Source organism: Podarcis tiliguerta (assembly GCF_965153285.1).
Source record: "Podarcis tiliguerta genome assembly, chromosome: 4".
Lineage (NCBI taxonomy): Eukaryota > Metazoa > Chordata > Lepidosauria > Squamata > Lacertidae > Podarcis > Podarcis tiliguerta.
Window position 1 is genome coordinate 1,529,559 of NC_139537.1, and position 12,954 is coordinate 1,542,512.

At 49.4% G+C, this 12,954-nt stretch overlaps 2 protein-coding genes and 1 long non-coding RNA gene across 5 annotated transcripts in view; 2 read left to right on the forward strand and 1 right to left on the reverse strand.

Moving 5' to 3' along the window:
* Positions 1-9,748, reverse strand: part of LOC310675853 — a 53,777-nt gene extending 44,029 nt beyond the window's left edge. The window contains exon 1 of the long non-coding RNA XR_014510245.1: positions 9,651-9,748. This is a non-coding gene — a long non-coding RNA (uncharacterized lncRNA). The remainder of the gene's footprint in view (positions 1-9,650) is intronic.
* The window catches only part of LOC310675562 (uncharacterized protein), a 98,315-nt gene that overhangs the window by 11,602 nt on the left and 73,759 nt on the right, over positions 1-12,954 (forward strand). The window lies entirely within an intron of this gene.
* LOC310676822 (uncharacterized protein) lies at positions 1,209-8,674 on the forward strand (the record flags this gene model as incomplete). Its single annotated transcript, XM_083438999.1, has 3 exons — positions 1,209-1,591; positions 2,530-2,832; positions 8,634-8,674. Exons 1-3 carry the CDS (start codon positions 1,558-1,560, stop codon positions 8,672-8,674), a joined length of 378 nt encoding a protein of 125 aa, XP_083295125.1. The 5' UTR covers positions 1,209-1,557.

Sequence of the window (12,954 nt, forward strand, 5' to 3'; positions counted from 1 at the left end):
TTCCCCTGTGAGAGAAGCAGGCAATCCTAGCATACTGCTATCCTTTTTTTCTTTTGAAGGTGAAGGAATGATGCTGGCAAGACCTCCCTATCCACCTTTTCATGGGGGCAGAAGTGAAGCAGCGGCTGTGGAACCAGATCAGGTCAGGGGAAGCTGCCTTGTGGGGACAGAGGCCGAGGGATGGAGCAATGTCATGGACTGGTTGGGCACAGAGGAATGGTGGGAGGAAGCAGCCGGGGAACCAGGAAGGGAAGATAGCGCTGAGCCCAAGGAGTGAAGCTGGAGGAAGGATGGGCGTTCAGAGGGAGAAGCTTGGGAAGAGGAGGCATCAGAAGCTGAAGGGGTAACAGGGCTTAGTGAGCTGGGAGACTCTGTGGCAGAATGCAGTGCAGAATCCGAGGCAGAAGAGGAAGGAGGCGAGTGGGAGGAGGGAGGTAGAGAGGCAGAGGTGAGTCAGGAGAAGGAGGAGCCACCGGGGGCTCCCTCTCCTTCTGCCAGAATCCACCCTCCCTGCTTGTCTCTCAGAGCTAAGAGAGGTCTAACATGGAGGAGCAAAGGCAGGCTGCACACTGGCGCATTGTTGAATCGCTTGCCAGAAACCCCAGAGAGGAGGGGACTTGGAAAGCTGTGGGAAGCCGGGGGCCTTCACTCTTTGCAACTGCTTGTGTGGAGGAAGAGGCTCAGGGAATGAGCTGCTGTTCTCAAGAGGCCCGAAACTCAGCCAAGTCTGTGAACATCGTGCTCTTGCTAATAAAGAATAAACTCCAGCTGTGAACTGTGGGATTTCCTGCCCTTATAACTCTGTGATGCCAGCCTTCTGAATGTTGCCAGTAGGATTCATCTGTAGTTGCAGTTTTCATGGAATCCTAGAGTTGAAAGGGACCCAAAGGGTTATCAAGTCCAACCCCCTGCATTGCAGGAGTCTCAGCTAGATCATTCAAGACAGATGGCCATCCAAACTAGGCTTCTTGTATTTCTATATTCATCAATGAATGCTAAAATAGGCTTCTAAGCAGCGGACAGATGATAACAATTTCCAGGATTCACCTAGCCAGCCCCATCTGCTGCAAAATGGGGCCTGCCCCCCACTCCTCCCCCTCTCCATGCCCCCATGAACCCCTTGAATTGGGCTCTAGGGCATTGGGAGGGAACCTCCCAAGAACAACTCACGAGGAGAGGAGAAAGTGGATTCTTCCATCGGGGAAACTGGAATGCTTGCGTAGGCAGAATAACGTAAACATAAGCTGGAGTACCACCTATTTGCAAAAAGACGAATACCCACAGTTAAAATGCAGAATAAAAGAATTCAATTAAAGTGTTAAAATAGGTACCAATTATTAAAATGTGCAGCAAAGCAATCCTATTGAAATAACACAGTAATTAACAGGAAGGAAATAACAGAGCATTGTGTAGCAGATCATATTTCTGCTGTCTCAGAGGAGGACATTTCCCTTTTTCTTTTAGGGTCCAGTGTGCTTTGAAGATGTCGCTGTTCGTTTCACGGACGAGGAGTGGGAGTTGCTGGATCCTGACCAGAGAGCTCTGCATAAGGACGTCATGGAGGAGAATTGGGGGATCGTGGCCTCTCTTGGTAAGCCTCCGTGTGGGATCGTCCTATCTGCCAGGAAATTCAAAAAATACCTCTATGTGACAAACCTCATATATTTTCACAGCGCTCCCTACAACACCTGGGAACCTAAGACCCCCACAAGAAATATTAAATTACAGCTTTTTCTGTGAACAATTTTCCTCCATTTCTGCCTCCTTCTACCACAGTTGGACTGATCTGAACTGACCAGGCATCTTAAATGTCAGCTTAAAAGTTGTTAGAAAAGATAAGTAGCTTCTGTCAGGTTTTCTGTTTTTGTTTTTGGTGCTGTCAGTCTTGGGTTGACCAAAGAGACAAATGACATTGGAGATGGAGGGGATGCCATGAGTGTGCCAAACAACATCCGCCCCAGAGAAGAGCCAGGCTGATTGAATCTCAGGTAGCACTAGCAGTGATAATAATAGCAATAATAATAATGTTTATTTATACCCTGACCATCTGGCTGGGTTGCTCCAGCCAATCTGGGAAGCTTCCAACACATATACAGTGGTACCTCTGGTTGCGAATGGGATCCGTTCCGGAGGTCCGGCCAGATCCCGAGGTTTTCGCAACCCGAGGATCACTGTTCTGCACATGCGCATGGATTTGTCGCTTTCATAAGCTGATGTTTATATAATCCGAGGGTTACGTAACCCGAGGTGCTATGGTATAAACATGAAACAGTAATAATAACAACAATGTAATCCAATGGGAAAAGTACATTTTTTTTAAAAAGTACAAAAATGTTAAAATGCATAACTTACTTCAAACAAAGCAACATTCAACCAACGATTAGAATCCAATAATAAATACATTGGTTTATTACAAATAACAAAGCTAATGAACACTGCCTTCTCTACAACAAATTTAATGAGTATTATTCCATAACTGGGGGCTCCATTTGTTCCTGAGGCTCTAATCCCTTTTTCTCTCCATTGCAGATTGTGATGAATTGGAAAGCAAGAACAAAGGTGACCACAACACAATCTGCAGAGCGGAGAAGGCACGTAAAAATTTGGAATGTGGAAAGAGCTGCAGTCAGAGCTCCCATTCCACTTCCCATCAACGAAATCTCATTGGAAAGAAACTCTATCAGTGCATTGAATGTGGAAAGATATTCAGTAGCAGCTCCGATCTCACTAAACATCAAAGAATTCATAAAGGGGAGAAACCCTATCATAATAATAATAATAATAATAATAATAATAATAATAATAATAATAATAATTTATTATTTATACCCCGCCCATCTGGCTGGGTTTCCCCAGCCACTCTGGGCGGCTTCCAAAAGAATATTAAAATACTGTGATACATCAAACATTAAAAGCTTCCCTAAACAGGGCTGCCTTCAGATGTCTTCTAAAAGTCTGGTAGTTGTTGTTCTCTTTGACATCTGGTGGGAGGGCGTTCCACAGGGAGGGCGCCACTACCGAGAAGGCCCTCTGCCTGGTTCCCTGTAACTTGGCTTCTCGCAGTGAGGGAACCGCCAGAAGGCTCTCGGTGTTGGACCTCAGTGTCCGGGTAGAGCGATGGGGGTGGAGACGCTCCTTCAGGTATACTGGACCGAGGCCGTTTAGGGCTTTAAAGGTCAGCACCAACACTTTGAATTGTGCTCGGAAACGTACTGGGAGCCAATGTAGGTCTTTCAAGACCGGTGTTATATGGTCTCGGCGGCTGCTCCCAGTCACCAGTCTGGCCGCTGCATTCTGGATTAGTTGTAGTTTCCGGGTCACCTTCAAAGGTAGCCCCACGTAGAGCGCATTGCAGTAGTCCAAGCGGGAGATAACCAGAGCATGCACCACTCTGGCAAGGCAGTCCGCGGGCAGATAGGGTCTCAGCCTACGTACCAGATGGAGCTGGTACACAGCTGCCCCGGACACGGATTTAACCTGTGCCTCCATGGACAGCTGTGAGTCCAAAATGACTCCCAGGCTGCGCACCTGGTCCTTCAGGGGCACAGTTACCCCATTCAGGACCAGGGAATCCTCCACACCTGCCCGCCTCCTGTCCCCCAGAAACAGTACTTCTGTCTTGTCAGGATTCAATCTCAATCTGTTTGCCGCCATCCATCCTCCAACCGCCTCCAGACACTCACACAGGACCGTCACCGCCTTCACTGGTTCTGATTTGAAAGAGAGGTAGAGCTGGGTATCATCTGCATACTGATGAACACCCAGCCCAAACCTCCTGATGATCTCTCCCAGCGGCTGCATATAGATGTTAAAAAGCATGGGGGAGAGGACAGAACCCTGAGGCACCCCACAAGTGAGAGCCCAGGGGTCTGAACACTCATCCCCCACCACAACCTTCTGAACACGGCCCAGGAGGAAGGAGCGGAACCACTGTATGACAGTACCCCCAGCTCCCAGCCCCTCAAGACGGTCCAGAAGGATGTTATGGTCGATGGTATCAAACGCCGCTGAGAGATCCAGCAGAACTAGGAAACAGCTCTCACCCTTGTCCCTAGCCCGCCGGAGATCATCAACCAGTGCGACCAAGGCAGTTTCAGTCCCGTGATGAGGCCTGAATCCCGACTGGAAGGGATCCAAATGGTCCGCTTCTTCCAGGCGTGCCTGGAGTTGTTCAGCCACCACTCGCTCAATCACCTTGCCCAAGAATGGAAGATTTGAGACTGGGCGATAGTTGGCCATCGTGCCCGCATCTAAAGATGGTTTTTTAAGAAGCGGTTTAATAACCGCCTCTTTCAGCGGGTCTGGGAAGACTCCCTCACGGAGGGAAGCATTCACTACCCCACGAAGGCCATCGCCCAGCCCTTCCCAGCTAGCTTTTATAAGCCAGGATGGGCAAGGATCCAGGAGACAGGTGGTTGGTTTCACTCGTCCAAGCAGCCTGTCCACATCCTCGGAGGTAACAGATTGGAATTGATCCCACGCAATTTGACTAGACAGGACTCTAGCACTCTCCCGCCCCGGCCCTGCTCCCACGGTGGCATCGACCTCTTCCCGAATCTGAGCGACTTTATCTGCAAAAAACTTTGCAAAATCATTGCAGGAGATCATGTGGCCCGTCATGGGCCCCGATGTAGCAGGTGGTTCCACTAGATTGCGGACCACCTGAAAAAGTCTCCTGCTGCTGTTTTCTGCAGATGCAATAGAGGCGGTGAAGAAAGTCTTCTTCGCCGTCGCTACTGCCACTTGGTAGGCTCGACATTGAGCTCTAACCTGTGTCCGGTCAGCTTCAGAATGGGTCCTCCGCCACCGGCGCTCTAGCCGTCTCAACGATTGTTTCATTGCCCTCAGATCCGTGGAAAACCACGGGGCTGTCCGGGCTCCATGCAATCGGAGAGGGCGCTTCGGAGCCAAACAGTCAATAGCCCTGGTTAACTCCACATTCCAGCGGGCCACCAGGGAATCAGCTGAAAGGCCATCAACATGGGATAAAGCATCCCCTACCACTCTCTGGAAACCATTTGGATCCATTAAGTGGCGGGGGCGGACCATCCGAATCGGTCCCACCTCCCTGCAGAGGGGAAGGGTCGCGGAGAAGTCAAGTTGCACCAGGAAGTGGTCTGACCATGGCACTTCTTTTGTTTCGCTTTTACTTAGTGTCAGATCACCAACATCCATTGAGGTAAACACCAGGTCCAAGGCATGTCCGCGGCTATGGGTTGGGCCAAACTTATTCAGGGACAGCCCCATGGAGGCCATGCTTTCCACGAAGTCCCGAGCGGCCCCTTGTAAGGTCGTGTCGGCATGGATATTAAAATCCCCTAGGACAACCAAACTAGGTGTCTCCAGGAGGACATCCGCCACGACCTGAAGCAGCTCGGGCAGGGAATCCTTGGTGCAGCGGGGAGGTCGGTACACCAGAAGGAATCCTGTACTGCCCCTATTGCCCAACTTCCAGAACATGCACTCAGAAAACTGCGTCTTCCCAATAGGACGCCTGGTGCAAACTAATGACTTCCTAAAAATCACTGCAACCCCCCCTCCCCGCCCACAAGGCCTGGGTTGCTGTGCGTAAGAGAAACCTGGTGGACAAGCAGCGGCAAGAACAGGCCCATCTGCTTCATCCAACCAAGTCTCTGTTACACATGCCAGGTCAAATCCTCCATCCATGATCAAGTCATGGATTGCAGTGGTTTTATGAATCATTGACCTGGCATTGCACAGCAGCACCTTCAGGTCATGTGGGTATCCCTTGCTGATTCTAGTATCCGTCCGGTCAGGACCAAACCCGGAGGCAGGGATAGTCCTCAGACAACGACTAAACCTGCCTCCTCTGTAATGACAAGGTCTGGTCTTAGCGTAACTCCTCCTCCTACCCGTGATCACTGAGATCGGTTGTCCCAGCGCATCCCCCTCTGTGGAACATGCCCCAGCCATTTTGTTGGCTGGGACCCACTCCCCGGCAGCCCTGACCCCTCCCCTTAAGAACAAGATAAGACCATAAAACAATAAAAACAAAAACAAAAGACCCCAAAAAACAAAAAAACAATACAAATAAAAAACTATAAAAATTACAAATCCGTTAAAAACAAACAAATAAATTCCCAACTAAACATCCATCCCACCCCCATCCACGTCCCCGCATATACAAAAAATAAAAATAAAAAGGACAAGGAAAAATTTAAAACATTTTTAAAAAGCTCTGCGCCACTCCGGAGCCCCCTGGGCCGCAGCAGCAGTGACAGCAACCGTCCCTGTGAGGCCTGTCAGGCCCCGCCCCAGGCCAGATGGTAAGTGGCAGGAAGGAGCAGGGCCCTCAGACACTCACGCAGAAGAGTCCTCCTGGGCAGCAGAGCGCAGCAGCAGACCTTGTGAGGCTTCAGGCCCCGCCCCGGGCCAGATGGTGAGTGGCAGGAAGGAGCAGGGCCCTCAGACACCCACACAGGAGAATCTTCCTGGGCAGCAGAGCGCAGCAGCAGTCCTTGTGAGGCTTCAGGCCCCGCCCCGGGCCAGATGGTAAGTGGCAGGAAGGAGCAGGGCCCTCAGACACCCACACAGGAGAATCCTCCTGGGCAGCCGAGTGCAGCAGTCCTTATGAGGCTTCAGGCCCCGCCCCAGGCCAGATGGTAAGTGGCAGGAAGGAGCAGGGCCCTCAGACACCCACACAGGAGAATCCTCCTGGGCAGCAGAGCGCAGCAGCAGTCCTTGTGAGGCTTCAGGCCCCGCCCCGGGCCAGATGGTAGGTGGCAGGAAGGAGCAGGGCCTTCAGACACTCACGCAGAAGAGTCCTCCTGGGCAGCAGAGCGCAGCAGTCCTTATGAGGCTTCAGGCCCCGCCCCAGGCCAGATGGTAAGTGGCAGGAAGGAGCAGGGCCCTCAGACACCCACACAGGAGAATCCTCCTGGGCAGCCGAGCGCAGCAGTACTTGTGAGGCTTCAGGCCCCGCCCCGGGCCAGATGGTAGGTGGCAGGAAGGAGCAGGGCCTTCAGACACTCACGCAGAAGAGTCCTCCTGGGCAGCAGAGCGCAGCAGTCCTTATGAGGCTTCAGGCCCCGCCCCAGGCCAGATGGTAAGTGGCAGGAAGGAGCAGGGCCCTCAGACACCCACACAGGAGAATCCTCCTGGGCAGCCGAGCGCAGCAGTCCTTATGAGGCTTCAGGCCCCGCCCCAGGCCAGATGGTAAGTGGCAGGAAGGAGCAGGGCCCTCAGACACCCACACAGGAGAATCCTCCTGGGCAGCCGAGCGCAGCAGCAGTCCTTATGAGGCTTCAGGCCCCGCCCCAGGCCAGATGGTAAGTGGCAGGAAGGAGCAGGGCCCTCAGACACCCACACAGGAGAATCCTCCTGGGCAGCAGAGCGCAGCAGTACTTGTGAGGCTTCAGGCCCCGCCCCGGGCCAGATGGTAGGTGGCAGGAAGGAGCAGGGCCTTCAGACACTCACGCAGAAGAGTCCTCCTGGGCAGCAGAGCGCAGCAGTCCTTATGAGGCTTCAGGCCCCGCCCCAGGCCAGATGGTAAGTGGCAGGAAGGAGCAGGGCCCTCAGACACCCACACAGGAGAATCCTCCTGGGCAGCCGAGCGCAGCAGTCCTTATGAGGCTTCAGGCCCCGCCCCAGGCCAGATGGTAAGTGGCAGGAAGGAGCAGGGCCCTCAGACACCCACACAGGAGAATCCTCAGTGTGTGGAATGTGGAAAGAGCTTCAGTCAGAGCTCCAATCTCACTTCCCATCAAAGAATTCATACAGGGGAGAAACCCTATCAGTGTGTGGAATGTGGAAAGAGCTTCAGTATGAGCTGTAATCTCACATCCCATCAAAGAATTCATACAGGGGAGAAACCCTATCAGTGTGTGGAATGTGGAAAGAGCTTCAGCATGAGCTCCCATTTCACATCCCATCAAAGAATTCATACAGGGGAGAAACCCTATCAATGTGTGGAATGTGGAAAGAGCTTCAGCATGAGCTCCGATCTCACTCGCCATCAGAGAATTCATACAGGGGAGAAACCCTATCAGTGTGTGGAATGTGGAAAGAGCTTCAGTAGAAGCTCCGATTTCACTTCCCATCAAAGAATTCATACAGGGGAGAAACCCTATCAGTGTGTGGAATGTGGAAAGAGCTTCAGTAAGAGCTCCTCTCTCACTTCCCATCACAGAATTCATACGGGGGAGAAACCCTATCAGTGTGTGGAATGTGGAAAGAGCTTCAGTAGCAGCTTTGATCTCACTAAACATCAAAGAATTCATACAGGGGAGAAACCCTATCAGTGTGTGGAATGTGGAAAGAGCTTCAGTCAGAGCTCCAATCTCACTTCCCATCAAAGAATTCATACCGGGGGGAAACCCTATCAGTGTGCGGAATGTGGAAAGAGCTTCAATCAAAAGGCCAATCTCACTTCCCATCAAAAAATTCATACGGGGGAGAAACCCTATCAGTGCGTGGAATGTGGAAAGAGTTTCAGCCAGAGAGTCCATCTGAATATCCATCAAAGAATTCATACAAGGGAGAATCACGGAATTGTAGAATTTTCGAGCTTGAAGTGATCCCTGGTGCAATCTATTCCTCCCATGTGATGCAGGAATAGCAAGTAAAGCATCCGTGAAAGATGACCATCTAACTTCATTTGAAAACCTCAAAAGAATGGAAATTCCAGCACTCCCAAGGGAGTCCTATCCACTAACAGCTCTTGCTGTCAAAAAGTTCTTCTGCATGTTTAGTCTTTTTATTAAAAAAAACAACAACTTGAAGGCATTCGTTTGTGTCCAACCCTGTGCAGCAGGCGCCCTATTGGGAAGACCCAGTTCTCCAAGTGCATATTCTGGAAGTTGGGCAATAGGGGCAGTACAGGATTCCTTTTGGTGTACCGACCTCCCCACTGCACCAAGGATTCCCTGCCTGAGCTGCTCCAGGTCGTGGCGGATGTTCTCCTGGAGACACCTAGTTTGGTTGTCCTAGGGGATTTTAACATTCACGCCGACACGACCTTACAAGGGGCCGTTTGGGACTTCGTGGAAAGCATAGCCTCCATGGGGCTTTCCCTGAATATGTTTGGCCCAACTCATAGCTGCGGACATGCCTTAGACCTGGTGTTCACCTCTATGGATGTTGGTGATCTGACACTAAGTAAAAGCGAAACTAAAGAAATGCCATGGTCAGATCACTTCCTGGTGCAACTGGACTTCTCCGCGAACCTTCCCCTCTGCAGGGAGGTGGGACCGATTCAGATGGTCCGCCCCTTAATGGATCCGAATGGTTTCCAGAGAGCGGTAGGGGATGCTTTATCCCATGTTGATGGCCTTTCAGTCAAATCCCTGGTGGCCGCTGAAATGTGGAGTTAACCAGGGCTATTGACTGTTTGGCTCCGAAGCGCCCTCTCCGATTGCATGGGGCCCGGACAGCCCCGTGGTTTTCCACGGATCGGAGGGCAATGAAACAATCGTGAGACGGCTAGAGCACCGGTGGCGGATAACCCATTCTTAAGCTGATCGGACACGGGTTAGAGCTCAATGTCAAGCCTACCAAGTGGTGACAGCGACAGCAAAGAAGACTCTTCACCGCCTCTATTACATCTGCAGAAAACAGCAGCAGGAGACTCTTTCAGGTGGTTTGCAATTTAGCAGAACCACCTGCTCCATTAGGGCCCAGTAGCCCAGTACAGGCCACATGATCTCCTGCAATGATTTTGCCAAGTTTTTTGCACACAAAGTCGCTCAGATTCGAGAAGACGTAGACTCCACCGTGGGAGCAGGGCTGGGGTGGGAGAGTGCTAGAGTCTTGTCTAGTCAAGTTGTGTGGGGTCAATTCCAATCTGTTACCCCCGAGGATGTGGACAGGCTGCTTGGACGAGTGAAACCAACCACTTGTCTCCTTGATCCTTGTCCATCCTGGCTTATAAAAGCTGGCCGGGAAGGACTGGGCGATGGGCTTCGTGGGGTGGTGAATGCTTCCCTCCGTGAGGGAGCCTTCCCAGACGCATCTTTAGATGCGGCCACGATGACCAAGTATCGCCCAGTCTCAAATCTTCCAATCTTGGGCAAGGTGATTGAGCGAGTGGTTGGTGAACAACTCCAGGCACGCCTGGAGGATTAAGACCATTTGGATCCCTTCCAATCGGGAGGCACAGGTCAAATCTTTGTCCAGGGCAGCTGTTTACCAGCTCCATCTGGTATGCAGGCTGAGACCCTATCTGCCTGCGGACTGCCTCGCCAGAGTGGTGCATGCTCCGCTTATCTCCCGCTTGGACTGCTGCAATGCGCTCTACAGGGGGCTACCTTTGAAGTTCTACCCAGACACTGACATCCAGCACCGAGGGCCTTCTGGAGGTTACCTCACTGCGAGACGCTAAGTTACAAGGAACCAGCAAGAGGGCCTTCTCAGTAGTGGCCCTGTGGAATGCCCTCCCACCAGATGTCAAAGAGAACAACAACTACCAGACTTTTAGAAAACATCTGAAGACATTCCCTGTTTAGGGAAGCTTTTAATTTTTGATGTATCAGTATTTTTATTTTTATTTTTTTTTTAAGCTGCCCAGAGTGGCCGGGGAAGCCCAGCCAGATGGGCAAGGTATAAATAATAAATATTAATAATAATTATCATTTTATTTTCTTTTTCATGTAGTAACCTATGTTATCCATCCTTCGAGAACCACGATATTGTTCTCCCTTTGCTCTTCTTTCATTTTTATCAGTCTTTCAACTCTAATACTTTGAAGGAGCGAGGTTTTAATTTCATGAAGTGAGGCAGCTCATCCTCTATTAACAGTCGTAGCTGAGATAGGAAGACCATGTTGAGGGTCTGGAGAGAGTGTTCAGATGGGAGTTAATCTGGAAGGAGAAGCTGTGGGAAGACTCTTCTTCTGGGGTCTCCTTCTATTCTTTTTATATATATATATAATAATATTTATTAGTTTTCCAAAAACACAAAAATTACAACAACAAGAAAATCAAATACAACAAAATAAAGAAAAGAGAAAAAGGGGAAGAAAGCAAAAACCCAAGTATACATAAAGTAGAGCAGAGAAAAACCCACACCCTCCCCCCACCCCTCCCACCAACACAATAAAAGCCAAAAACAAAAACATTCAGAAAAAATAAATTTCCATTTTTCAAATTCTATTTTTCAATAACTTGTTTCCTCGGCCTCCTCCCACCTCCCTTTCTGTATTCCAGTTATTAATCAGGTCAGCAAATTCTTTCCATCTTTCACTGCTTACTCACTTGTTTACCTTAATCCATTTGTACCTTATTCTCTCGTCAACATCACCATTTAAGTAAGCATCTAAAAAGAAATTATCCAAGCTCCAATTCACTAGATAAGAAGAAAAAAGAAAAGAAAAGAAAAAACCTTAGATCTTATACTTTTAAAATCATATACCCTTATATCTTAATATCTTAAATCTTTATATTATTTCCACTAAAGCCAGATAAAATCATTCCACCATCTCCCAAAGGTTCTTAATCATGCCATATTATACTAAATACTATTTTTAAAGGTTCCCAATTTTTCCCACCATCTCATCCCCCTGGTTTCGGATTCTGCCAGTCCTTTTTACAAATTTTATCAGTCTTTTCTGTCAACAAATTAATTCCCTAACCCGGTTCCCTTATGTCCAAGGCTCTCAAGTCATCTCCCTGGACTGCCTGCAAGTTTCTTTTCCGGCCTGAAATTGAGTCCCAAAGAGCTTCTTTCCCAACGTCTCCTTTAATCCTCTTCAGCACGCTTGCCCAAACTTCATGTTTCAGTTCATAAGCCAAAAAGTATTCCACAGCGTACTCCACAGTCTCTTTGGGGTTACAATGATCCATCTTTCCAAACTTTTCCGCAGTGCCACCCTCCAGCATATTGCTCATCCATCCTGCATCACTCAGTCCACAAGGGCCACTGCCTTTCCAAATCTGTCCTTCAGCCTCAGTAACCTTGAACTTAAATTTATCTCCATCAATTTGAGGCTCTGTTACTGAGGGTTCCACATAAAATTCCTCTTGCAGGATCAGAACCGGTTTGGGTTGCTTCGTCCTCCTCTCCAGTGCTTGACTTTGTGAATTTAATTCCTTTTCTCGAGCCACACCTGTTAAGTTGTTCCCATTCTGTACCAAAATCAATACATTTTCCCTCAGATCAGAGACACCCTGTTCAAGAATGCTCACTTTGTTTAAAACGTGATCCAACAGAGCTGTTATTCTTTCAGCCGTGTTCTCAGGCTTGTTTTCCCAGTATTGTCTGCTGCCCTTCAAGGTCACGTTCAGAGCCTCTTATCTGCCGTCTCCTCGGAATTTTCCATCCAGTGCAACAATGTAACAATCCCAGTTCCCAGACCTGCAACAGTTAGCAACAGTTTACTTTAGTTATTTTCCATTCACTTCAGTTACAAAAATTTACCATTCCGCTACTTTTTTCTTTCAAAAACCACAAGTCAATGCCTAGAAATATATGTCTCTGATCCTCCTTCCATAAAAGTGTAGTCCATTCCTCCGTTGTTGTTATTTTTAGGTTATAAAGACTGACAGCCCGGTCCCAAGGCTTGAGACGGCAATAAATTGGGTCAACTTTTACTGTCCTGCAGGGCTCAATAATCCATCAAAAGGATCTCCCCCTCTTCCCCTGCTTCCGAGGGGGGGGGGGTCAGGAAACTTAAATGGTAAAAAATTATACTTTGCAAAACACTTTTCAAAGGCTCCAGCTTGTAGCCGCTTTGCTTTGATCTTTCTACAGAACAGAAGGTGGGCTTCCTGTTTATGCCTTCACGTTCAAGTGCCAAATTCAGATAATTTTGTAGTCCAATTCTGTTACTTACGAAGTTTATTTGAGTCCAAATGTCCACAGGAAAAGTCGGCGCTTTCTGGCAACAGCTGTGCGGCTTCACTCCCTGAAAACGATCGATTTGATGTGCCGCGCCGCTCACCCCACGTCGCTCCGGAGCCCCGAAACCGGGGTCTCCCCACGAGTAGGGGAGGCACTAAT